The sequence below is a fragment of the Acanthochromis polyacanthus genome, chromosome 12 (assembly GCF_021347895.1).
Source record: "Acanthochromis polyacanthus isolate Apoly-LR-REF ecotype Palm Island chromosome 12, KAUST_Apoly_ChrSc, whole genome shotgun sequence".
Taxonomy (NCBI): domain Eukaryota; kingdom Metazoa; phylum Chordata; class Actinopteri; family Pomacentridae; genus Acanthochromis; species Acanthochromis polyacanthus.
The window spans coordinates 25,796,574-25,824,485 of NC_067124.1; the positions used below are offsets into that span (position 1 = coordinate 25,796,574).

At 39.0% G+C, this 27,912-nt stretch overlaps 1 protein-coding gene across 1 annotated transcript in view; it reads left to right on the forward strand.

The window, feature by feature from the left end:
- dgkb (diacylglycerol kinase, beta) overlaps positions 1–27,912 on the forward strand; it is a 76,900-nt gene that overhangs the window by 13,627 nt on the left and 35,361 nt on the right. Inside the window, exons 3-19 of the mRNA XM_022197380.2 lie at positions 1,003–1,079; positions 1,657–1,677; positions 2,112–2,259; positions 5,037–5,174; positions 8,654–8,703; positions 9,837–9,911; positions 10,094–10,213; positions 12,616–12,733; positions 13,364–13,452; positions 13,813–13,929; positions 14,203–14,301; positions 15,148–15,249; positions 17,144–17,217; positions 17,833–17,907; positions 20,267–20,352; positions 21,007–21,096; positions 23,009–23,169. Coding sequence (XP_022053072.1) covers positions 1,003–1,079; positions 1,657–1,677; positions 2,112–2,259; positions 5,037–5,174; positions 8,654–8,703; positions 9,837–9,911; positions 10,094–10,213; positions 12,616–12,733; positions 13,364–13,452; positions 13,813–13,929; positions 14,203–14,301; positions 15,148–15,249; positions 17,144–17,217; positions 17,833–17,907; positions 20,267–20,352; positions 21,007–21,096; positions 23,009–23,169 — 1,640 coding nt within the window. The remainder of the gene's footprint in view (positions 1–1,002; positions 1,080–1,656; positions 1,678–2,111; positions 2,260–5,036; positions 5,175–8,653; positions 8,704–9,836; positions 9,912–10,093; positions 10,214–12,615; positions 12,734–13,363; positions 13,453–13,812; positions 13,930–14,202; positions 14,302–15,147; positions 15,250–17,143; positions 17,218–17,832; positions 17,908–20,266; positions 20,353–21,006; positions 21,097–23,008; positions 23,170–27,912) is intronic.

Consider the following 27,912-nt stretch of genomic DNA (forward strand, 5'->3'; position numbering starts at 1 on the left):
TAAACTCACTACAGTGTTGTTGGAAATGATTGTATTTGTACAACAATTTTGCCATTTATGTGATGATCAGTAATTTGAAAAACTCCCAAATGTGCAATGTTGGTTTAAAGGTTTAGGAGTGAAACATTATCCAGCTGACATGAAGCCATCCTGATTATTTATCATATGTTAATCTTGTTAATAATCGATTATGTCAAACTGACATTAATGGTCCATTCACATCTCAGCTGTCATCTGATGAGTATAAATTCTTAACTCAGAAACCCATATAAACTTACTGTATTTCACAAGTTACAATGACAAAAGACAACTCATTAATTTGTGAGCTTTAGAGGTATTGGAAAGTGTTTTTTTTTTTTTTTCCCCATGAACGGAGACGGTTTGGCTGTTTCCAGTGTTTATGCTCAGATACTAACCACATCCCACTCCAACACTCTATTTATTGCACCGATATAGTTTAATTTCTTTTATACCACATGCCAGTTTGTATTTGTCTCTAAATGCTGTGGTTTGTAGCTGCACTAACTGAAAACCATCTATTTTTTTTAAGCTTCCAATACTAGCTGATACCATTAAGATCACTAAGTTACAGATCTTCAGTGAGGTTCCCATCATGTACGGACGAGAACTTGAGAGTGCTCGGAGTGTAGAATACATTTTCACACCTCTGATTCACGAATGGGGAGGATGTCTCCCTGCAGACATGATGATGTTACATCTAAGCCAAATGTGTGATCCAGACAGGGTGCCTGGCGTTGTACTGTTTGCTTCTGTAGCTCTTAGAGGTGCTACCACTGTGCAGATGCGTGTCCAGTAATATTACATTCAGTGCAGCTGAGGTGGTTCAGTCACAGTAAAAACAGGCATGTGTTTAAGCTGTGGAATATAATATAGAGTGGTTCTTTACAAAATGCATACATAAACCTAACTTGTGCTATAAATGAACCTTTAACGTTAAACAAAATGTAAACGCAGTCGTCTGTCCTGAATGTTTTTCCTCAGACTCAACCAAGAAGCTGAAGGATGTGCTTCAGGAGTTCCATGGAGATGGTGTGTTGGCTAAATACAATCCAGAGGAGGTATGTTCAGTTTATATTACGTTATATAACACAGTTTATAGACCGTTGATGCCAGCTCTGCCCATGTGTGCGTCTATACAGCACACCTATCTGCATGTTGATAGAAATGGAAAAATGTCCATTCTTTAGCATTTAGACACTTTTTCGTTGCTATAGCTGCTTTTCTTTGCTGAAAAATATCCTGACATGAATAAGTGATTTTGTAACTGATTTTAAGCATTGAATTTGCCAGCAATTAGACATGAAATGATGTTGAGTTCAGAGAAGTTCCTCTAAATCTTATTTGTAATTTTTACAGTCTGCCTTTTTCATACTTATCTGAAAAATCCTTCCACATACTGCAGAACTATAAGCTGAAAATGTGTAATAATGAATGGAATATCTTTTTTTTTATTTTGGAAAAAGGAAATGGATGCATGATGAATAATTGACCGTTTTTTTTAATTTAGTGTTGGTTATAATGGTTTACAAGAGCATGTAAAATGTGAATATTTTGTGCAGTTTAAGTGTCGTGGCTGCATGAAAGCATCCATGAACATGCTCACTTTGTTTCTTTCTCCCATGCTACGGACTGTAGAAGCAGGAGATCCTCTCCCAGGTAACCGTCGTCTCTTCCCCTCTAATTTATTGTTGGCTTTTGCTGAGTGCTCAAATAGCTCCTCACTGAATAGCTCAACTCTCTCAAGTAGAGTTGAAGCAATAAAAAAAAAAAAAATCATCTTTTTCGAGGACATGCAACCACTTAATATTACGCACTTAAGATGTCTTTCACTGACTGGTAATTGGTACGTTCATAAGCAAGATGTAAGACAATACAGGCCCTCTTTTCGACCACACGACTCGCAGATTCAGTGTATCAATCAAACAATCTATGATAGTCGGATTTGTATCTTTGCAACCTAAGTTTTTGCAAGTGATCACAGATTTTCGCTGTTCATATTAAAAATAATCTGTATTTCCTTGTAACTTCAAGGCAGCAACTGTAGCCCTTCACGGCAAGCAGCATGTTTTGTTTCTATCTTGGTTTATCAGGAGATTGATTTTGAGGGCTTCAAGGTCTTCATGCAAACGTTCCTGGAAAGTGAACTCCCCGAGGAATTCTGTCAACACCTCTTCATGACGTTTAGCAACAAGGGCCCCAAACCCAGTCCCTCATCTTCTGACAAACCTAGAGTCTCTGGTAAGTGTAGGACGGAAATTCTTCTCCCTAACAAACGCTGGCTTCGTAAACACATCATGCTGGTGCGTCATAGTTTTATACACACACACGCACACGCACACACACACACGTATATAGATGTATACACTGTGTATAAAAAAAACTGTGTAGTAGAAACCTTTTCAGCTTTTGTTGACATAGTGCAGCCAGCTAATCTCTGCCCTCACAGTGCTATTATTGTTGCCTCTCTGCCTTGCCGTTGCCATAAACTTTCATTTCTTTGCATTCTAAAAATGCCACTGTTACTATTTCTGTTATGAACTGTCAGATAATTTATCCAGTTTTCTGCCAAGTCCAGCCTGGTGGCACCAAATGTAAATTGTAGTGCAGTGGCTGCCAATTGTCTTGGCAAGAGTCTTGTTTGTTTATCACATTTATACTAACATCTCATTCTTGTGGGGTAATGACTAACTGATATTAAAATACCACTTAGTCAGACCAGTGCTGGTCCACTCAGCATTCTCCCCCCTGCACTGACACTTGGCTGCACACCTCCATGACTGCCTACTATCAGAGATGAATAATAGAGGCTGGTCTCCCAAGAAGAGCATCAGTCATTTTAGAGAGTGGCTCAAAATGACATAGAGCGTGTTGAAGTGGCAAAGCTCTCCAGAGGCAGTTGTAATTCTGACAGAAGCAAAGATGGAGGTCAGTGAGATGGTGGATGTAGCGGTGAACAAAACACAGGACTTTAGTAGAAGAGACCACCATTTTCAAACAAGAATCAACATTGTTTCTGTTAAAACATCACTTGAAGTGATGGTTGCATATTTATTACTGTGAACATGCTGGCAAAGCTCCAATTAATTGGAAACTTATCCTAATCAAGACATTTTTGTGTCTAAACCACTGACTGTATATAAAGGCCGACTCTGTGACTTCATCCACAGATATTCTGAAAATGAAAAACAATCATAAATGTTTTTACACCTCAGTATAGGTCCTCTGCCATTGCTATCTCAGCAGAGCCTGACTCCCAAATCCCAGCTAATCAAAAAACTAATATGCATAATTTACCCAGTGTATAGGTGTCTTGAAAGAGGAAATTGGCTATACAGACCAAAATAGTTTTTATGTCGAGCTGTAAACATGTTTACTTATGCTGTAAAGTTGGACATTCTGGCATGGAGGTCTGTGGAGATTCATTTTTGGAGTCAGCCTCAAGTGGTCGTTAAAGAAACTGCAGCTTTTCACATTGCCTTCATTTTCCAGTCCCACAGGTTGGTCTAACCTAACCAAGCCTTTCTTTTCTATAACATCATCGTATCGTAAAACAGATTTATTTAATAATAACAAATTGTCTTCTTGCTAATTTCAGATCACACCTATGTGTTTTTCTAAAGGTAATGAAAAAACAAAGTATTTTACTGAATATGGGGAACCTGTTTGAATAGTGTCATTAACTCACATGTAATCTAAAGATGTCAAATATCAGCGCCAGCGTTCTCTTATGAGCCTTTTCTCTACAGACTTTTGATGAAAGTACATACAGTCAGACTTCATATTATAGAACTGAATATGATTTCAGAAACGAGTTGCAGGCAAAACCTGAAAACAAAATTATCTTTACTTACTGCTTTGAGAAAGGAAAGCCATCATCAAATTTCTTTTAAAGCACTCACTAGAAATTGATGATGTACAACAAATGTTCATGTTGATAAAATTGTCTGAGAGATTCAGTTTTCAGACTTTCATGGCAATTTATTTTAAGAACTAGGCTTCTTTCTAATGTCAGAATCGTGCAGGGTTCGCTCATTTCATTTCCAACTTCTGAAAGCTTAAGTAGCAATAACTAAACGGTGTTAAAACGACATCAAGCTGCAGCTATGCATAAATGTGATGTCAAGCACAGTTGTTAAAATAGTGGGATTGCCTCTTTGTGTTTTTTTATTTACCTACACTTATTCTGCAATATTAATGCAGAGTTTGTTCTGTCATTAAACAGCAGAATCAATAGTGTATTATAAAATAAGACTGAAATAAAGTTGCTGGTGTCTTTAAATAACTGGAGGCTGAAAACATTCCTCATGGAGACTGAAATATACTGAAGCACAGTAACAGCAAAAAATGAGGTTGCCACAACTATAAATCTATAATTACAGTTGGGGACTTCCACACTGGCATGTTTTCAAACTAAAACATATTTTCCCTTAAAGTAATACTTGGCCAGCTATGTAGTGTAGAAGTGAATATAGTTCTAATCATAAAGTCGGACAGAAAAAAAAGCTCATTTGGTTATGATGGAAAAATAAAATTTAATGTAATTTTGAATGCATGGTTCTTGTCAGTGTTAATAAAAAATCCATCAGTTCATATTTATGGGTTGAGTGTGTGGTTTTGTAGCACCACAAATACTTTGTGTTTTACTTGCAAATGTGTAAATACGATATTACATATACCACAGAGAGAAACAAAAGAACCATATGGGATATGGAGTGGTGTATTTGACTTCAATACTGAGGTCTATTTTTCAGTTCTATATCAGCTAACCAGAACGGTGAATCAATAGGGGGAGTGTTAATGACTTAACGTTGTGTATTGATCTCTACTCTGCCATTAAACACAATGAGATGGGCCTTGAAATACTGTTGCTGTTTGTTTGGTGAACTTGACACCAGCCACCATTGATCAATCTGAGGATATGACTGATGTCCAGCATTCGAACACAGCAGGTTGCAGGGCTAAAATTAGAGGGACTGTGGAGGATGTTTTGACCTTTCATGTGCGTTTCCCTTCAGGCCTGAAGCTGATCAAAGGCAACTCGACCCCTCTGAAGACGCCCGCCCTGCCCAGTCCTCTGGAAACGGTGCAGCTGAAGGACATTGTTTGTTACCTCTCGTTGCTGGAGGGCGGGCGTCCCGAGGACAAGCTGGAGTGTGAGTATCATGCCACGTCACATGACTGGTTCTTAGATAGATGTGCAGCAAGCATCACAAATACAACAATGTGCAGACTGCGAATAAGTTGGAGATTTATAAATTGTATGGATGCAAAAAAAACAACACCGGGAACCTCACAAACACAAAAAAGAAATGATAAAGCACACGAGCCAGACAGCTGAGCCACCGAGAGGTAGGAGAAATGTCACAGGCTGAGTTAAACCTCAGTGGGTGAAGGGCAGTTTTTCAGGCTCAGTACGGTCAGACTGAATCTCAGTGAAAAAGACAAAGGGTAAGAGAGGATAAAGTCATGCATCTTGGCTAAGAGATGTGCCCTTTTCTGTGCATGCGTTCTGGGGTGATGTACTGTATAATCTGCCTGTTAAATATGTGAAATGATGACCTCATTTTAAATGTAGCTGTTTGTTACGGAATCATGTTCAACAATGAATGAAACAGTTTGAAAACAAACTAACAAGTAAATAAATTTAGTTTGAAGGAAACTGTGAAATACTCCCATTAGAATTTCTCAAAATGGTTCTTCACCAGCAAAAATCAATGAATTGCTCTTGTTTGCCATTTCTGCTTTGTATTTTGACCTCGGTTCCTCACTTGTGACTTTAAACTAAAGTACTTGGCTTGAACTCCCCCAATTTGTGAGTTTGAATTGTTTCTGCTTCTGTTACTTCAGGCTATGAGAAGCTCAGAGCCATGAAACTTTGGTTCTGCAGTGAAATGATCACACCGACAGCCTTTTTTCCCCCAACTAGTACCACACAGAACTCATTATATGCTGCATTACTCATGAGTCTTCACTGCTGTTTAAACTGTTCCTTTCCTGTGTATTTGAAATTTCTGGTTTATATTTGGTGATTAATCAGTGCATTCTATCAAATTTAGTTCCTTTTATTCTGTTATTCTTCCCTGCCAGTGAAAATAACTAAAAAGATGCCAATGCAACATTAAGATTTTAGGTTTTCTGGACTCGTTTTATCCCTCTGGCTGGACCTTATAGTCACAGCTGATTATCACATGCAATCCTCTCTAATAAACTGTTTCCTCTTTCTGTAAATTCTTCAGAAACGATTTTCGCAGCTCCTACAAAGCTTCTCCGAATGAGTGTTTGATGCCTCAAGTTGGCAGCTTATCGACACATCTCTTAATTACATTTATCACATCATTTATTCACAAGGTTATGTTGCTTAGACAGCAGGCTTTTTTCCTGTGTTGCAGTAATTGTCATCCATATGTTGAATTATTGAGAAGAGTGGCACTCATTAAGTGCTGGGATGACTAAATAATTCAACCAGTGCTGTCTGTGTGTGAACACACGATAGAATTAACTTATTGAGCACTTGCTTTTGTATCCCTGTCTGTCTCCTCCTGTGTGGGTCCCTGCCTTGTGTTTCTTTAGTAGATGGGTCCCTCTGCTGGTTTGTTTGAGAGCTGCTCAGATTTCAGCTTGTTTAGGTTGGTTCTGTGCTGTTGGTTTCCTTTTATTGAGATCAACTTAAGTTAGTGATTTTTGGTCATCTGCAATTGATGTTGTCACTGTAAAGTCATATTTCTTAACCTATTTGTCTTAAAAAGGGAGGAAAACTGTTTGTAGGAGGAAATAATTTGTCTTGCTTCAATGCCGGTTCCCTTGTTTCTCTCATTTTTGCAAGGTGTCGCTGAAGAAAGCCCTTTAAACGGCAAAATTTAACTTGTTTGCTGTGAACGAAAGAGTTTCAGAAACACAATGTCTGCCATGTTTCGAGAATGGGACTGACCTGGGAAAACACACACAGTAATAGATTTGCTAGAACTGAACACACATTTTTTCTAATTTCTCAGTTATACAGTTTACCACCAGCATGGTTTTGATTTTTCCAGATTTCAATCTCACCAGCACAACTAAGGAAAGACCCCTCCAGTCCCAGCATTTTGTGGTGAGATACATGTGTAATATATGTCAAAACATTTTTTTTTGATTATTATATCAAATGATGAAAGATCTGGATAGCCTGGACTGTTATGAGAAAAGCTGCAGTATGTATGGCTAGCCATTACAACACCTGAGATAACAGCTTAAAAGTTAAGGTGTCAAAATGACCCAAACAAATAACCAAGAGCTCAGAGAGTTTGCTCTGTGTGTGCTATGCAGCTGAGATTTTTCTACCATTGGTGTCATGTTAAGCACAGGTGGCAGTAGCACATTAAGATGTGTAGCAATACGCTCACGAAGTCAGGAAAAGTAGAAGAGTGTTCACTGGTAAACGTGTGGATTTTTTTTTAACAGTAAGGGGGGTGAAAATGGCTTAAAGGTGTTCAGTGTGTTTGTGAGGAGTGATTAAAGCTGAATGTACATGTTTAAGAAAACTCCTTCAGGCACATATCAAGTCATTAATCAATTCACTTGGAAACAAACTTAAAAAGTGCAAACTTCTGAAATTTGTGTTTGCTTCAAGGTTTATGCAGACTGAACAGAAACATCCCCAAAAATTTGGTCTGAAAAGAGAATGTCTCAGTGGTTATAGAAAATTAATTTTCCTTTTTGATGCTCTAAAATATTCTGACAACAATTTACGTAATGGATTCTATAAATGCAACTCAATTTGTCTCGAGTATTGGTGGCAATGATTGGACAGTCTTCGTTTTAGAAGACAATAAGTTAAAAGGAAATAATCAGGAAACTATTGGTTTTGAGTGGAACTACTCTGGAACTTGTACAATCATGAAGATTAATTTTAACACATTTAAGTGATGAAAACATTTTCCACCTCTCCCTCCAACACATTCGTACTGCAGGCAGTGCCCCATCATCGTCTGCACTTTATTGCCTTTTCGGGGCGTCTTTGGGTCACCGCAGTCACCTCCTCCGAACACCATAAACCTCCACCCAACACCAAACGCCAGACACCGGCATCACCTCCCCCTTCCTCCGCCCTGAAAGGTCACACCCCCTCAGGAAACTGGCAATTAGCTCCTCGTTAGTGGCCTGACGAACGGCCATCTGACGTCAACTGCTTATGATGTCAGCAGCCAACCTCTACTGCAGCTCGGCCACACTCGCATGAAGGCCGAGCTGGAGGAGGGGCGGGGGCGGTGGGTTGCAGCACTTCTATCTGGAGACATTAGCATGGAAATGATCTGCAGCCAGGTCAGGCTGTAGCTGTCACGACTCTGTTACATTCAGTGTCGGTGACGTTAAGGAACAACCAATCGCAGCTTTGATGTGGGACCTGTCTGTTACCATGGTGACACCTTTGAGTGGTAATTGGGGGACACTTAAAGTTGCAGCATTCAGATGCTTACAGCTGCTGAGATATGGGCTTTGTTTTGCAGTGAAGTGCACACTGACATTCACACAGAAGAGTGCTGTGTAGGTTGGTGCCAGAGCTGCCGTGGGCCTTTTAAATATTCACTTTAAGGGCTGAGAAGGCCACAGGGAGTTACTGCGGTAGCTTGACATTTTGTTTTTTTTGTCTTCACAGTCATGTTTCGCCTCTATGACACGGATGGAAACGGGTCTTTGGACAGCTCGGTAAATATTTCCTTTCGTAGAGAGTGTTATTTTCAATTTATTTGCAGATGTTCAAACTGATCCCGCCCCCTGGAAATGTTGTTTTTAATGAGCAAAACATTTCAGATCGATCTAAATATCGGGAAATGACTGAAAATAGTGAAAAAGATATGAAAATCACAAAGATATTTAGTTTATTACCATGTAATAAAAAGAAAATCAATAAATTACCGGAACTGAGAAGCTAAATTTAACATGTTTGTGTATGTTATCTATAAGGTTTATTCATGCATCCTAACTCTTAGTTAGTCAGCACAACATCTCTAGGTCTTGCTTCCTGTATATCTATCATTTTTTCTGTTCCTCCATCAATCTGTTTCTCTGAATCTATCTCTATGTAGCATTCTACAATCCTGGACATGAAATCCTTAAACAGATGTAACCAGTGGATGAATGAAATTACATGAATGGACAAATGAATTTAAAAAAAAAAAACAAAAGAGAGAAAGCAAATGTGGGTTGTTTACATATTTACGAACGAAAGAGCACCAGAGTTGATGTTTGTAGACAGTATATAGGTGGGTGTAGCAGTTGGAATAAAAGGGTTAATAGGGAAAGGGTGGGCTGGGTGGAGGGGGTTTGTCATGTATCCAATTATTAGTCATCTCCCACACAATATTGGCAGGGAGATGGAGAGAAAGAGCAGAAGGAGTAAAGACGAAAGGACACACAATACAACAACAGAGATATTCATTCAGTGTGATCCAAATTCTACTCAAGATTTTCCAGTAAATTAAACCAAAAAAAGTGTGAAATCTCGATTTACACTCTTTCTGACACTGGGTTTTTAAGAAGCCCAAAGGGCATCAGTGATTCACTCTGCCAGTAGATAATAATGTCACCCTCCTCTGCCCCTCCTTTCCAAAAAGCAACCATTGTAATTAAACCATCAGCCGCGGAGCTCTTCCCACGCTGCCTTTGTTTTCCAACTCTCATGTGCGAAAGAATGACATTCTCAACCTGCTATTACTGGCTGTTTATCAGTCCATTCACGTCAGAGACATTTGGTGACATTAACTTGTAAGGCTGCAATATACAGAAAGGTAAATACAGTATTTTTGTGCTTGTAATGACTGTCTGTGGTTTCACTGCAGGAGCTAGAGCACATTATCTCCCAGATGATGCATGTAGCAGAGTACCTGGAGTGGGATGTGACAGAGCTGAAACCAGTAAGAAAGACATGTGATGCGTAATGGAAATGAGTAAAAATATGAGCAATGAATGATATCCCTGATTCTTAAGTTATGTTACAACAATTTTTTTTTACATATTTCATACTGCAGCTAGTGAAATAACCTTGCCCTCATCTACTTCTATTTTCTTTTGACTTCTGTTCCTGCTACTACCGTAGATCCTTCAGGAAATGATGCAGGAGATTGACTACGATCATGATGGCACTGTGTCACTGGGAGAGTGGATCCAAGGAGGTCTGACCACCATCCCACTGTTGGTCCTGCTGGGCCTGGAGACGGTGAGACCCTTACTGCTGCCTAGCAAGATGCACAAATATGAAGAAACCTGTTAAATTCTTCTTTTTTATATCCTACTTTTCTAATGCGAAGTTAAAAAGTGCTGCATAAAGGACATTTTTACTGTAAGTGCAAGGGACACACCCAAGCAGATACAACAAACAACAAAGACAATGCAAAGGTTCGAAAACCAAGCAGACATAGTAAAATACATTAAGAACAACGTAAAATATAAAAGACAAGATATAATAACCACTATTTAAAAAAAAGTAAAACGGTGAGATCCAGTCTGAGAACCTCTGGGAGAAAAGTCCATCAATTGGGGCGTAAACAACCAAGATACAAAGATGAAATTTAGGAATTAAAGGTTCCTGCCAAGAGGATCTCAAATACCGATGAAGTCATAAAGAGGTTTTTTTTAGAAGTTAAACGTATTAGTGTTTGTGTCGACTTTAATCACTTTTTTTTTTTTTTTTTATGACAACCGAATGATATCAAGTCCAGATTGAGTCTACGTGTGCGTTGGGTTCTGTGGGGCAAACAGGTTCATGATTCCAGTTCCAATGATGTGGTTTAATATGTTAGCCCTCGTATCAACATGCCACAATACCAATGCTTAATAATTAGCACCAAGCATAAAGTAAAACAAATTCTGATGAGTAAAATCCTTATTTTTAAAGCTGTTCATAAAAAAGTACAAGCCCAATCATATTTAAATTGGTGGTGCAAGATGAGGCTTCTGACAACTATCGGAATTAGGGCACTGCTAAAAATTCTTCAAAGTACTGTATGTAATATATTTCAAATTGACTTTTAAGGTTTTCACAAAAATAGTCTCAATAAAGAAGCCCCTCTTTGACATGCACTCCTTTCTCCTGGCCAAGAGGGTCACTTTCTGTAAAAGTTGCAATAATTTAAGTTGTCCGGACCGAGTGACATTTCCTTTCCTGACCTGCATGCTGCCATTCACATTAACAGACAGGACACATTCTGAATTGTGTGACGTGATTTAGGGAAATATTTTTCCGTATTTTAGCACGTGTTGGTCCAAAAACATCCCACAAAGTACGGTTTAAGGCCAAAATCACAAAACGCCTTTCTCATTCATTCATTCATTCATTCATTCATTCATTCATTCATTCATTATGCCCAACTATTGCACATCTGTGTGTCCATAGAAATAAAACTTAACTGTAATGAAGACTAACACTCATCAGTAATGACTCTAATCTAGGTTTTGATTTTTTTTAAAAAGGAAACACAACTTAAGCTGAGTTGAAGTTTAGTTTGTTGCTTCCAGCTGTTTGTAGGAATCCTTTCTGAGTTTATTTGATACCAGCAGCATCAGACAGCAGCTCGTTAATTTTTTTAGTTTGTCTTTTGTTTATTATTGCATTATTATGTATCATACATTACTTGATGTTCCGTCCAGATCAAACTACTGAATCATCTGAACAGACAGCACAACTGCCACAAAGCACGGTGTGCCTTTAAGCAAGGCACCTAAAACGACATTGCCCAGTTGTTACCAGGTAACAAATGCAGAGTCAACCTGACATGTCTTAGAATATAAATACAACACCTATTAGTAGTTGAACTACCAGACACAGCTTTTATAAACTAAATATAGAAGGTGCTTGATGATACAACGTTCTTTGTTCACCTGTCAAAACTAGACAGCGCCTTCTCTCACATCCCACGAGTGTAAATTGACTTTTTCAGTCTTATTTCAGATCATTCCAATAAGATTATAATTGTGTTAATGATTATCAAATCTCATGCATTTACATTACTTCTTTAATAGCTCTAATTCACTGTAAATTACTGTGATTCATAGTGTTAACTAGAATGTTAACATTTCAAACATAAAACCAAAATGAGTCGCTTTATTTTTGCTTTTTGGGGCCTCGTTGCTGAACTGATAATTCGAGGAAGACTGGAGGTACTGTGTATTATGTGCTTCATGAACAGAAGATTTGTTTTTAATCATACATGAATAATCACAACAGCTCAAACAACTCTGAGTTGTTTCCTGGAGAACGCATACTGTACATCTCTGTTGTGAGAACACCATCACTTCATAGATTCCCCACTAGGTGGAAGCATTTGACCAGCTTTAATAGAAAATCCCTATCAGATGGCATGTCTTTTTTTGTGAATGAATATTGGCAAATCCTGTCAGCTGTCCTTCCTGAATTTGGATCACTTCACCGTAAAAGTAAAATACAAGCAAAACGCTTTTGTACAAAATTCAACTGGTGACACAATCAAGATGCTAAATGACAAATAAATCAGTCACATAATTAACCAACGAATCTTCCACCACAATATAAAGTGATGTAATGAAGCAGTCAATCAGCAGTCATTCAATCAATTAATCATTGGATCTGTTCTGTCACTGCAGAATGTAAAAGATGACGGGCAACATGTGTGGCGACTGAAGCACTTCAACAAGCCAGCCTATTGTAACCTGTGTCTCAACATGCTAATTGGACTGGGGAAGCAGGGACTCTGCTGCTCGTGTGAGTAATTCACTCGCTATTAAGGGTTTGACAGATTTATTCAGACAGGTGCAATGTAATCTAGTAGGCTAGTATGGCCTTTCATGTGTCACATTTCCAATATGATGGTGATCATATTTACATAAAAATAACTGACAACTTATTTTAACACCTGGCCTTGAAGTAGATATGTAATTAGCCTGTTAGCCTTTGTGTCCTGGGATCATCTCAAAGCCGCTTCAGAGGATTTCCCAATTTGTGTAATTGTTGAAAATGTCAAAGGATTCATGAGAAACTATCAAATGAGAGAGAATAAAGAAACAAGTCACTCCACAATCGACTACGTAGTCTTTATTTTATGGGGTTTAAATTCTGAAAGTATAAAAACTGCTTGTGTTTCAGACCCAGTGCCCAGTTTAATTTTTATTCATAGTGCACAAAACTCTGCTCCCTACACACAAGCTGTTTTTCTGCAAAATATTGGCAGACATCACCTTCAGCACAGCTTTTACAAACACATTATTCAAACTCAAGTGTACTTTTTTTGTATATACTTTATGTAATCATATATGAAGCCTCCTTTTCTTTCCTCTATGTTCCCTATTTTTTATAATTGAAAAAATTAAAATGCTTCTTTTTTCACTTTCCCAGTCTGCAAGTACACAGTCCATGAGCGCTGCGTGGCTCGTGCTCCGCTGTCTTGCATTAAAACCTACGTCAAGTCCAAGAAAAACACAGAGGTGCGTCCAATTGAAGTGTTTACTAGTCAGCACGCTTGGATCAGCGATGCTCCATGGAGCTTAGGAGAAGAGCTTCTCTTCCTCTAATGGAATTGAAACAACTCTGTGTGCCACTAAGCATTGCTAATTACCGGGACGAGCCAAGTTTAGAGACAAACAGCATCATTTGTTGGGTCTCTTTCCTGTCTTTCTCTCCATTCTGCTTTTTTTTTCTTGTTTCCGTCTTGCTTGTTTTCTTTCCCTCTTGCTTTCTTTAATTGTTGTGTCACTTGTGCCTTTGTATATATCTTGTTTTTCTGCACCATGTTTCTTTTCTCACTTCTTTCCCTCCCTGTATGCTGCCTCTCCCTCTCTCGGCAGGTAATGCATCATTTCTGGGTGGAAGGGAACTGCCCCACCAAGTGTGACAAGTGTCACAAAACCATTAAGTGTTACCAGGGCCTGACTGGGCTCCACTGTGTGTGGTGTCAAATCACGGTAAGCCGACACCCAAGGAGAGGCAGCCACCTCCTCATTATATTCCCACTGCTTCTTGTTGTTTAGGGATTCGTTTTTGCACCTCCGATACCTCACAAGTCATCCCACCAATTTACACTCAAACACTTATTTTCAGTCTCGAGTTAATACAAAACAAAACAGAGGCAGTGACACATGTAATGCAAATAAATGCCAAAAATATACCCAAAACTGTACAGTTAAACATGTTAGTGACACAAGTTGGTTGCTAATAATGTTTGCCACCTCCTCCAGCTCCATAACAAGTGTGCCTCCCATGTGAAACCTGAGTGTGATTGTGGACCCCTGAAGGATCACATCCTGCCCCCAAACTCAATCTGCCCCGTCGTCCTGGTAAGACTTCACCCCTCACCGGTCAGTGTTTCAGAGACTGAGTGAACCTGACCTTGTTTGATGCCGTGTTATCTGAGGATCCAATCATCAACCTGTGTTCCCCCACTGAGCTCTGAAATCGCAACAATTTATTTTTTTAGGAGTTTATTTCCAAAATGGCACAAGTTTGTTTGAAGGGAAAAACTATGTTTTCTCAATAAAACACAAATTAGCTACTTTTAAACTTCTGTGGTAAAAGCTGGCCAGACAGAGTAGGCAACCAGATATTTTACATTTTGTTTATAGAGTTAAAGCAGTCAATTTGAATTACTTAGAATGACTTCTTTCAAGGAAGTGCCTCTGGAGTTTAGAATCTGCTGACCTGTAAATAAAATTACACTTGGCACTTCAGGTTAAATTGGTATTTTGAAGTAACTTTGTGCAAAATTACAGTCAAATAAATGAAGAATTGCTGATTTATCTACTAACATGAAGGTTAAACTGCTCTCCGTGGTCCTGGGTATGAAATTCAGTCTGAATTTCACCAAATGTGTGTTTATTATTTTATTTATCAATTGTCAATGGCACCAAATTATTCGGAAAAATATAACAAAGTCATGCAATGGTTGCTGTGTAACAAATACAATATGCTCCAACACACACACACACACACAGAACTACAAAACCCACAGTTTGAGTCTGTGCTGCACGTCATACAACTCAGTCAATAATTACTTTTTTTAAAAAGTAAATGAGGAGATATATAAAGTTTTCGTAACCTGTGCCATTGTCCTACTAGAAGAAATTATCTTTTCAGGATCAAAACTTTAGTTATGGTTTTCAGTAATGTTTGGCCTTTGACCTCAGGAAAGGCAGTCGACACTGAGGAAAGACTCTCGATCCAGCCAGTCCAGCCGAGGGAAAATGCAGAGAGCCAACTCGGTGACGGTGGACGGCCAAGGACTGCAGGTTGCACTCAAATCTGACTCTTTTAACATAAATGTTGTGTTAATTTGCACTTTTTTTAAATAGTATAGATCCACTATATGCAAGTTCAGTGATTAATCAAACTTGCTCAAATCAAAAGGGGTCAATCTGCAGATGGGGACTTGAGAAATACTTGCTTTTGAGTTTTTAACTGTTAAATGAGTCACAGGTTCAGTAGTGAGTAAGTAAAAGCAAACTCCTTAAACCTGGATCTGACAGCATTTGACCGATGGGGACTTTTGATGCAAAATAAGAGGTTACATGATATGAAAGGTTAACTGGAGATCTACAAGTACAGACAGAATCTTAAATTCAATCCTCAAACAAGAGCCAAAAGCAATGAATAAAGAGACCTGTTCTCACTGTTAAATGTCATGTTTTGAAATGAACCTCTGCAGTTGGTGTTGGGCTGTTTGATGGGACTCTGCAGGCCCTGCTGCTAATCAGTATCATACAGCAGATCCCAGTCCAGCCTGATCCTCTCTAATATCTGTCAGCCAGCACGTTGGCGATGGAAACCTGCTGCCGTCTGCAGCGACTGCTCGTCTACGCGTGGCTGGGAGAGAAATATGATAAATCATATCCCAGGCACATCCATCTATGCCTCTCGCTGGCTAACCAGCGTAATAATCAAGATTATTATTTATAATTACAGGAAGTAATGGATCACTCTGGACTGGACAGGGTGCTCATTAATTCACCCTTGGCCTGCTGGGATAGCAGACAGGGGGAGTTAAGTGCTTCATCTGTGTCAGGGAGAGCACTGGGCGAGTTGTTGCCGACTAACTGCAGGAAGGGCAAATCAAACGGGGCCGCTGGATCACAGCTTGTTTTTTGTGGCGGTTTGTGAGTTCGGCCTCCGGCACTGAGGGCTCTGCCTGTCCACGGTTCCACTGCCGCTCAGAGAAAACCAGAGAATCCTTTCTCCCATCACATGAGACAAACTGCCCTGCCGATTAGGAGGCAACTAAATAGTGAATTGTGAGTTATCAGGTTGAGAGTATTGACTGGCTGTTAGATAGATTAGCTGTTTTACGGTGCTGCATCTATACAGTGTTTTATGGGCACTGAAGCCTGAGGAATGGCCTGCATCTAAAAGCATTCCGTACTACAATAATATTAAATTTGGGTGAAAATTAGAACAAAAACTAATTCAGTGTTATCATTTAGTCAGTTTAATAAGTATAAACATGACGTGAATCTTCAGCAAATCCCACAAAAATAATGAACTGATCCAACAAATAATAAGTTTGTGTAGTCAAAGCTTACTATACAAAGCCTGAGTTCTGCTGTCGTCTGAAAATCTTTAAAAACAAATATATGAATTAGCCACTTCCTGACTTGGAAGACACACGCTGCAGTTTATTTTGACTCAGTCCTACATAAACCATTAGGAAATTCCCCAGCCTTTGAAAAATCTAAACATTTACACCCTTATTTAGACTTAATACAGTTGTGAGACTGCTGAACTGTTGGTTTTAGCCAGATTTGTTTGAGTTTTTGATAACAAAAAGATGGAATTTCACTATTTTAAAAACACTGTATCAGTTCATTAAAAACCAGGGGAAACATGCTGTTATGTATTTTCAGAGGTATTCGCTCAAGAATCTTTGTCACTGCTCTCCTTTATAATTAGATCTTATAATTAACACAAGATTAAGTTTTTGCTCGGCCAGAGGAACATGGAGTGCTCACAGCTGGCTTCAGCCAGGTAACAGTAAAACTAGTGTGTGGAAGGAATCCGATGACTGGCATTGCTTGGAAGTGCTGTATATACTCAATAAAATGTCTGAGGGATATGGCTTGAAAGTGAATTCCTGTGAAGCATCCTGCAGTCTCCAAACACCAACGGTTTGTTTTGACATCTCCCATTCAGATCACAACAATAGAGGGCACTCATCCTCTGCTAGTGTTTGTCAATCCAAAGAGCGGGGGGAAGCAGGGAGAGAGGTAAGTACACAATCTGTCTCAACATGCTACAAGAGGCCTCTGAAGCGGCGCTCCTCAGCCGCAGAGGGAAAGGCAGCAGCAGCGGCGAGGCCTATGGCTGCCAAGTGCTTTAGGCTCCCGTAGTCAAATAAAAACACAATAACATTTACCTAAAGCTGCTGCCTCCGCCGTCAGCTCTCACACTCAGCCTGCCTCAGACACTCCTCTCACTGTCATCACGTCGCTGGCTGGTCCCCCTTCTTTAACCCAGGGCTAATTGGGTTATTACTGAAACATATTCATTCACTCCTTATTACGCCAGATCTCATTTGTTTAAATTATGAGATCAAAATATGACTTCAGCCAGTTGATATAATGAAATTGAAATTAAAATGAATTAGTCTTTCTAATGGTTTCTCCTCAAGGGGACTTTGGGTATGTCCCACCCCGCTGCCCAGTCCACTGCACTGTCACGCTCTGATTGGACACCGGTCTGCATTTGCACTGAACACACTGAACCCCAGGCTACTGTGGGAGATTTCAGTCAGATGTTTGCAATGTGAGATCTACTTAGTTGCCTTTATGTTTTGCACAGATGTTTTCTGATGTTGTTTCTCTGTATCTTTACTCCTGTAGGATTTACAGAAAGTTCCAGTATCTTCTGAACCCGAGACAAGTGTACAATCTGGCCAAGAATGGACCCATGCCAGGGTACGTGATTGAACACGTGTTTGAAAAAAAACCAACCCACATTTATCTATAACATGATTTGCGTTTTTAAAAATATATATCAAATGTATCCTACTGATGATATATTTTGATTGAAACACCAAGCTACACATTGTGCAATGCTTTACCAAAGTTTTGTAGTGGTTGTTCTTTACTGATTTGAAAATCAGTGAGGACAAAAACTGAAGGGGACAGCTAGCGTGCCTTAGAGGATATGGTCACAATTACCGAGTCAGATTTTGTTTGCTTTAATCATTCCTCCTGTTTTAGGGGCCAGTCAGCAAGTGATAGTGAAAAAAATAGCTGTGTTTCTTGCTGTACTCATCTAAAGAGAAAATGGGATTTGTGAAGTCTTCCAAAATGTGTCTACTTAGGTTAAAATTCTGACCAAAAGAGATTTTTTTTTTAAACTAAAAAGTCTATATCTTTGCAAAACACGTACTTGATTTGATTAACTACCTTTTACTAATAACATGCTAAGAGGAGCAATGATCACACCAAGCTGGAAAGACAGACATGCACAAAAGTAAACATAATCTCTAAGTCTGTCCAAGACAATTGACCAATAAACGGCTAATGCAATGTTTAAAATCAATTCTTGCTGAAAGTACAGTATGGAAAGAGCAAAATTAAAATAAAAAGATCTTCATTCTGTTGCACTGCAGGTTTTTATTACAGAACATGCTTAAAAATTCAGTTATTGTATTTCCACCTATATGTTGGATTTACTGTTCTTTACTTTGCATTTAATGTATCTTTTTTCTTTATTACATTAATAGTTGTCAATATCAAACCAAAAAATAATTAAGGTGCAAACTAAAACTGAAAGGAAGGAAGAGGGATAGAAAAAAGTCCCTCCCTTTGTTTGTTACCTCATAAATCATATCAGCTAATGATCTTCTGTTTACAAACACACTGGTGTTTTGTGTTGTTGCTCACATATAATAACCACCATCACATGCAAGAGAGGCCTTTGGTATTAAAGCCTCCACTCGGCTGCCTCACACAGTACACACACAAATGAGGTGAGTTCATACATAACCAATCCTGGAGACGACAGTATCATGCTGCAGCGTCAGACGAGCAGCGGCTACATATGCATAAGGCTGTATGTGAAGGGAAAGCCGCTGACACAAATGACTGACGGATGAAGCGAGGTGAAACTGTCCTCATAGCACATGTGATCATGCATACAGACAAGCAGCTCACTGCAGGCTATCGGTGTGGGCAGCGTTGGGTTTCCTATGGTTCACATTTGTGATTGAGAAAATGAATTGATCATTTACATGCATAAGGATCCTTCAATTTGGCGTTAGCGTCCAGCAGTGGTGAAACGCGCAGGAATGCTTCGGCGCCGTGCTGCCACGTTGTTTGGCTTTGATTAGATCTGAAAACAGAATCTTTGTGACTCATAAAAAATAAATACACGGCAGCACACACAGGGTTCAAAAACCTCCACGAGGTTCAGACTGTCTGCACGAGGAGCTGGCACAGCCTTCATGTCACAGATTGTGCCAACGCAGCTCCAAGTTTTGGGGCCTGACCTTGTGCTCGCTGCTTTCCGACTCTTCCGTTGTTGTGCCGCATCACCTGCCTCTGCTCTGCTGCCTGGAGATGAATCCAGAGCTTCTCCTTCAGAGCTGAGAACATTCCAGATGACCTTGCCCCGCTGTAACCTTGTTAATATTTTGTCAAGTGTGCTCACCACAGCGCACATTAGCAGGGCGAACGGTCACCGTCGGACACTGCAGGCCGAGGCAGCCGCACGCACTGCTGTCAATTAGCTGCCTCACTAATGCAATTACAGCAAATTAAGTGTGTGTTTCTTGGTATTTAAATATCCCCAAAGTTGCCTTTCATGTTCGCGGCCGTCTGTTTTGCGTCTAATATGGTTTGTGGTCCCAGTTGGAGAGTAATTGAGCGAATCATTTACCCGCCATACGAGGCTCGGAGGCTGGCTCATTCAGTTAGGGCTTTGTTATTGTGAAGGAACGGAAGAAGTTGGACTGAACATTGCCTGTCATGATCCAATTAGGCCTCGAACAGGCAGGCTAGCTCACTGAATGAATAATTATCAGTGCAACATGTGTTGTTTTGTGGGATTCGATGGGGTTTGTTGTGGCAGCGGGTTAAAAAAAATGCACCGGATATGCTTGTGTTGTACGAACTGTTACACGCAAAAGAGTGAGAAAAGGTGAGATTCTATTCTGTTCTTTTCAGATCCTAACAAAGGTACCAAACCAGTGAAGATCTGTTTCTAAGCACAAAACATGTATAAGTAGGTAACATCTCTTTTAATCTACACATTTACCTAAAAAACAATGCTGTCTGTTTTTTACAGGTTGAACTTCTTCAGAGATGTTGCTGATTTTAGAGTGTTGACCTGTGGAGGTGACGGCACTGTGGGCTGGATCCTGGACTTCATTGGTACACAATGTGTTACTTTTCAGAATATTTCACAATATCACAACATTAACAAACATTTTTGGCCTTGTGCTTCCTCCGTACCAAACTGCCTGGGGTGCTACTGCACATGTACTACCTTCTGTTTGTGATAAAGTACAAACACGGCAGAAGTTCAACTCTCCATTTCCCTTTTTGGGCAAAATTGTGTTTGTTTTTATTAGTTTTCAAAACCTGCAGCACTCTTGTTGTTCAGACTGAAATGGTAAAGCGTAATTTATGGCTTGTATATAAACACTTTCATTATGTCCAAGCCTGCGTATTCAGGGGTGGTAAAATGGCATGATTACAGGAGTTGGAAAACAACATATTAGTCATCATTTGAAAGAAAAAATAAAATCACCTGGCCTCCTCTATTTGATCTTGAAGATGTGTTACTTGTTCAGGCTTTCAAAAATTGCCTCAATTTTTTATCAATCAAAACAAAGAGAGGTAATAACTGTCAGGCAAAATGTGTCTCTCAAAATAGACTGTACAACTGGACATTGACTTGTAGTTTCACTAGTAGGGGCTGCAAAATGGATTTGGTGCTTTCTTTGCAAGTTTTTACCGTGAGTTTTCTTTTCTCGGTTTGGCCTTGGTTCACATCTTGTTGTGCTATTTGTCCCGTTGCTCCAGATAAGGCCAACCTGGACAGGAACCCCCCTGTGTGTATACTTCCTCTTGGCACTGGCAACGACCTGGCAAGATGTCTGCGATGGGGAGGAGGTACTGACAGAAGACAGATACAAAACATTGAACTTCCCTTTGCTGTAGTTGTAGGTCGCGACACTAGTGTACTACACTACAACAGTGCTGCTACTATAATTATTTGGGGAAATTCATGCAGAGAGAGAAATAGCATGACACCATCTGAAGCTAGCAATTACTTAAAATATTGATTTATCTAAGAGGAAAATACAGAAAGTATATTTACTCTAGTACGTTTTTCAGGTGCTTGTGCTTTACTTGAGTATTTGCGTGGTATGATGCTTCCGACTTCCACTTTACTACCATCAGAGGAAAATATTGCACTTTCTAGTCTACTCTACCACTATTTTAAAGCTTTTTTTAAGATGAAGATATAGAGCTTTTAAAATACAACACATAGTTAAAGATTAAACCCGTGATTTCCAACCTTTTTGACATTTTACAACAGTGTAGTGAAGTTCACATTTCAGATGTCATTGAGAGAGTTAGCAGATAGAACAAGTCCTAAAGCTGGAAACAAATTGGTATATACGAAGTTTTTTCCTCTGTCTTCTCCCGTGAATCATGTGATGAGCCCCCAGATTTATTTAAAGCTGTATATAAAACAGTGCTGACACACTGTCACTTCACTAATCTAATATTGTCTGATATAGTAATATATCAATCAGGGAGGCCCTCTTTGTCTTCGATGATGTTTTCTGGTGACCTGGGCGACTTTTGCCCTCAAGCAGTCAAAGGCCTGCTGAGGATACTGTGGCCAAAGCAAAACAGAAAACTTAGTCCAAATATTAAAACTGCTCATCCAAATGACTTAAAACTTCAGAATACACATCCTCAGATTCCCAGCAATCTCACCAAGTGTGAAGAACAGACATACAGATTATTTATAAGTGCGATTTGCACACATTTTCTGGATTCTTGGATCCCCAAGAATACCAAAGCTCTCTTTTGAAACACACTAGCAAAGAGGTCCTTAAAAATGTCATTAAGAAAGTGCCGAAAAATATTAGATTTTAGTATTTCAATTTAATTTCAGTGTCAGGCCTGATGATTACTATGAAATATTAATTATTTTTCAGGATTTTAACCTTTTAAATTTCATTTTGTTTACATGATGTTGTTCTTTATGACAACAGACACTCTCCGTATAATTAGTGGTTATTGGATTTATTTATTTATTTTTAAATATATTTTCAGTCTGGAGTGTGTCAGTCAGCAACATCTCCGATTCTGATGCGTTATTTTTTTTCTAGATCTTAAGGACTAAAATGTTCTTGTCAAAATGCTGCCAAAAAATATGACATACATGATAAGGACCACTGTTTTCCAATTTTACTGAGGTAGATTTCAGTCCTGATCATGACTACTAAACGCTCATCTTCAGGAATTCAATCCTTTAAATGCCAGTTTGTTTCCATGATGTTGTCATACTTCACAGAAACAAAATTCTTATTTTCCATGCAATTAGCGATAAGTACAATTTGTGGGAGGCTCAGCCCAGGATAAGTCAGTGATTCACACCAACATTGATTCTAACACATTGTTTTAATGGAGTTTTTATAACAATCCACATTCAAAAACTAAGAGGCAAAAATACCTGAATCAATCACTGTCATCAAAATGTTATATATTTGTTTCATTGTCTACTTTTATTCAGTTCAGTTGCTTTACACAACTTCAGTCCTGATTATAGCTGCCAATTATTCATTCATTTTTGGGAATTCAACTTTTGAAGTGAGCATTGCATGAAATCAGAGAAGTTAAATAATAAAAGAAACTATAAGCATATGTTAAAATATATACATATATAAGCAAACTTATTTCAAGAAGAACTCAATTGTAGTTTGTTTGCACTTGTGTCACAAAGTAGCAGCCGAGTGGCACAATCTGTCCTGGGCTCATTCTAAAATCTCATTTTGTTCTTCCTGAGGCTATGAGGGTGAGAGCCTCCTTAAGATCCTACGGGACATCGAGAACAGTACGGAGGTGATGCTGGATCGCTGGAAGATTGATGTCACACCCACAGACAAGGAGGAGCACGGGGACCCAGTGCCTTACAGCATTATCAACAACTACTTCTCCATCGGAGTGGTGAGTCGGACACCGAGACGTTTTACATGCAGATAGTTCTGCCTCATAATGATTATGCATGTGTTAATCTGGTAGTTCACATTTTTCAGTTTGAAATTAACAAATGCATACATCATGCTTCTTAACTTTTCTTTGCGAGTTTAGTGGTCAGTGCTTTGAATTAGTTTCTTTAAAAAAAATTATTGTTCACAGAAAAATGCCTGGATCTTGAAACTAAAGAAAGGACTGAATGGTTTAAACACAGAATGCTGTAATCTGTTTCCCAAGAGAAAGACAGAATGTTACTAATGCAAAGCTCCAATCCAGTCAGAGTCTTGAGTACCATAATAGAATTTAATATTACACAGAGATCCACAATAGCTGTTGTCACTGCATTTCCAATAAATAGTTTTTAAGTAAACAATCTTTATAGTTGATTTTATGTGTGGTTCTGTCTGCACACGAGCAATTGGCAGCTGATTGCATGTTGCCTAGCAATTGCATGACGCCTCTCACTACAAAAACACCTCGGTGTGATCAGGATTGTGGTGAGTCTCACAGTGTAAGTGTCAAATGTGAACGACTCCCGACTTGAAAGGAAAAAACACGATTTGACCGTTTAGCTTCTGCACCCAAAGTTGTGTATTCTCAGTGATTTTTGTATAATTTCTTCACACATTTTGGATAATCAAAGTAGACACCAAAACATGATCAATGTCGGGCAGAAAAAACAGAAGACAAAAAAGCGGATGAGTGAAACTACTGATAATGATATGGTAAATCATTAAGATCAACATTTAAAATAAAGGCAGAGGTTGTAAATTTATTTGCCACAGAAGAATATCTTTGGTATTCTAAACTAAAAATATCAAATAGTCAAACTGATAAATTATGTTTGGTCCAGATGTCCAGCTAGCCTGCATTAGCTAGCTGTTAGCTAATGCAGGCTTGTTTGGTCCAGATGTCAAACTAGCCTGCATTAGCTAGCTGTTAGCTGTTATTTATTAGCTGTTGCACTCTATTTCACCCTGCAAACGCTAATATAAATCTATGAAATATGTAATAGCTACACGACTGTGAGGCCAAAATAAACAACCTTGGGCTCTGTGGATAAAAAAACATGGTGGAACGCGATTTGCAAAATAATGGCAGCTGGTCGAATCTTAATAAGTTTCCCAGTCGAATAGGAAGAGTTTAAACAGGCTGATATCAGATTCATAATAGTATCGCTGACTAAACAAGTTTAATCCTGACGAGAAAGAATCTCAGTCACAGAGTGCCAAAGGTGTCAGTTAACAGCTTAACCAAGATACAACAGAACAAAGGCAGCAGCCACTAAGGTATGGACCGACATGTTGAAAATAAATTCCCTTCCTCAATGGTTCTTTAGGTCTGTTATTAAATGTTGGGTAAAAATAAATAAATAAAGAATACACAATAGAAAACCTGCACTTGCATCATGATCCGTCAGTTTATTAGTTCTGATCACAGTTTGGTTCGGCCTTTATTGAGATGTGCTCAAGCCTCAACCATGTCTGATTGATAAACAAGCGTTGCCGTGTGTCTGCATCAAGTTACGCACCCATCAGCGCCTCCCATGTACATCTCCACCATAATGACACTGATTTCACGTAGCTCATGTTAGCCATTACTGATAAATGTCAGGGGGAAATATGGTAATTGACATTTGCAGGTGGCAGAGGAGGGAGCCATTCGGGATTGTGAGATTTGAACAGACCGTGGCAGGAACATAAGTGATGCATGGCCTTACAAATGTTAGTTGAATAACACCTCCAGCCTGGGCCCCTAATGACGGTGTTTGAGGATATTAGAGGACAGGTCTTGTTAACATTGTGATAGAGGAGAGCGATGGCTGTAATCTGTCTACAGGGCTGAACATATGGTGATGTGTGCAGGGGAAGTGGTTACAGTGTGGAAAACCTCTCCGAACATCCATCCTAATGTTTCACAGCATTCCTGTCCCAGCATAAAAGTTGCTTTGTCTTTTGCTTCTTTTTGGACAGCAAAATATTTTATGGAAAACAAGCAGTTTTTCAAACAGGAAAAGGGCTTTTAGAGCTTAAACATGTTAGGATGCTCAGGTGCATAACATTAAGCCACAGTTGAATAGACCTGGAATGTTCCCTGAGCATCATAAATACACAACTTGAGACCGCGGTGTTGTCATCGTTTCATGGAACAAGACTTTTTCCTTGTGACGTGTTTATTGTTGTAGATGAAGTGTTTTAATTCTTTCCTAAACCCAAACAATTTACTGCCTAAACTGAAGCAAATCATTAAAGAAAATGGAATTTAAGTCACAAAATGGAACAAAACTTGGTTAAACAAAACAAAAAAAATCCTGAATGGTTCAACATGGGACACCTCGGTGAGTGTGCAGTTGTTTATAATATGTTCATCCCTCTCCTATGCACCTCTCTCATTAAATAGGAGTGCAAAGAGATCTTTTGTCTTGGCTATTTTTTAAACTGAAAAAGCTCCTTTCTGTCAATTTGTGTCAAATATTGAGTTTTTGATGAGTGTTATATCGACAGCTGAAGTCTGAGGTTCGGGTTTTGATCAACATCTCAATCAAGCTTCATTATAATCTTGCGTTAATTATAAACCCAGCTTTAAAGGCACCATGAAGCTTTGAGCAGCAGTAGGGTGTGATTTCATGATTGTCCAAACTTAGTGATGACAACGTGCAAGAAACAAATTATGTATTAGTATTGTCCCTGGATAAGATCAACATTAGATGTACACAGTGTTATTTTCAGCATATCTTAAAGGGCCCATGTCCACATTTTTGAATTTTCCCTTTTCCTTCAGTGTGTTCTAGTTTTTTGTCCATGTACAGGGTCTGCAAAGTTTCAAAGTTTCCACCTAGTTATTCTCTCTCACAGAAAACACTGCTGCTTACCTGTCTGGAATCTCTCATTTGAAGCCCAGGTCTTTCTTCCATTACTTATCTATGTCACCATGAGTTGCTTCTGCCTGGGTTCCTCATAGGAATGAGGTTATTCAGCGTTTACTCACTTTTGTACGGCCAGGTGAGCATTCAGAGCTTTTCAGGAGGGCAGCTTTAAAGAGACAGAGAGAAATATATTTACATATTTGATAGTGATCAAGGTACACAATGAATTTTGGTGAAGATGTAATGGTAATAGTTCCTTATAGTTTATAGCCATTTGATTAATTCAATGTAATAAAAATGAATACAGATAACTATCACGTTTACATCAATAACTACTTTTAAATGACAGGAATGTAATAGAACCTTACAGATTTTCAACTGAAGAATAACACCTTATGTATTATATCAGTTGCATTAAAAGTAGGAAAAATCATCAGTAATTTAACATGATATAATTTCATGGTTGTAAAGTTACTGTATAATATCTGTAAAAACTTGAGAAAAATCATTTGTAAAACAAAACTGAATTGTGGACAGTATTCAGTCTGAAGCTGTTGTTTTATGGTTAGCATGTGTATTTTTGAGTAATTTTACTAAAACAAACGACAGCGTTCTGTAAATGAATACTAAGTTGTTAAGAAAAACACTTAAATATGCTTAAAACATCAATTTTTTTCAGTGTGGCAACACATGTACGCATTTGTAAAATCATGATTTTGTCTAAATAAGAATGACTGCAGAGTTTCAGAAAAGGAGGCAGAGTGTATGTGGGGATCTGAGCAGTACTAGAGTTTATTACAGTTGTTCACATGTGAGGGTGGTAACTGGAAAAAAGTCGGCAAAAAGTCACTGAAGTTGGAGACGGCTCCCAAATTGAAAAATAATTCTATTACTGTTTGCTCAGAAGGTAGACTTTGCACCAAATATATGTAGTGGCTTTTAATGCTTCCCCCACCTTTCTTTCTGTAACTCTTGAGCACATGATGCGTCTATTGCAACTACAATATTATATTAATTGCAGAAGGTTTTTGTCTTGTTCAGCGATCACTTGATTTCTTCTCACTGTACCAAACTTGTATGAGAACATTAACCGAAAACAACTCCGTCCTGACTGCTTCATAAACTCATTATAAGCCCTGTTGTCTTTGCTGTTAGTGGGATTAGCACCCGGCAGGCGTGATGATAACAAATGAAGTTGTTTGTGGGGGATTAACAAGACTTTGAGCTCTCTATGGATTTGAGTGTGATATAATATTTTGTTTGCATCAAATTTTTTGCTTTCCGTTGAATGGAAAAAATTGCATTAAAGATTATGCGACAAGTCAAGCTAATAATTACCTCAGAGATTATGCAGATGAAGGGTAGATTGTTTCTGTAATGACACTGTTGAAATCCAAAGATCAGCACTAGCAGCCCCAGCGAGCGTCGCCGCCAACACGTGCTCGAATGTGGAGCCATTTCAAGAAAAGTCCTTGTAAATTTGTTTGATTGCTCTGAGACAAAAATGGTGAATGTTAGCAGCTGACAAACAATCTGAACCAATCTCAGTACAACTCCATCCTCCAAATCATTTCCATTTCACAGCTCAGGTAATTCTTCCAAGAAAGAAAGGCTCATCTTTTTTTTTTCTTTTGGTAAATTCTCCCAACCTAACCTTCTGCCACGGCCCAGTTGGATTGAGAATTAATGGCGCCATCCCTTTGGGAGGATGTGGAAGTGACGTGAAGTGTAATGATCTCAATCAGGGCCAGGGGTGAGAGACAGAACTAATCACTGAGCGCGCTCCGCTACCATAATGCAGTCAGTCGCCCTAATGACCCTGGCGCTCCTGTCAAAGCCATTACTCT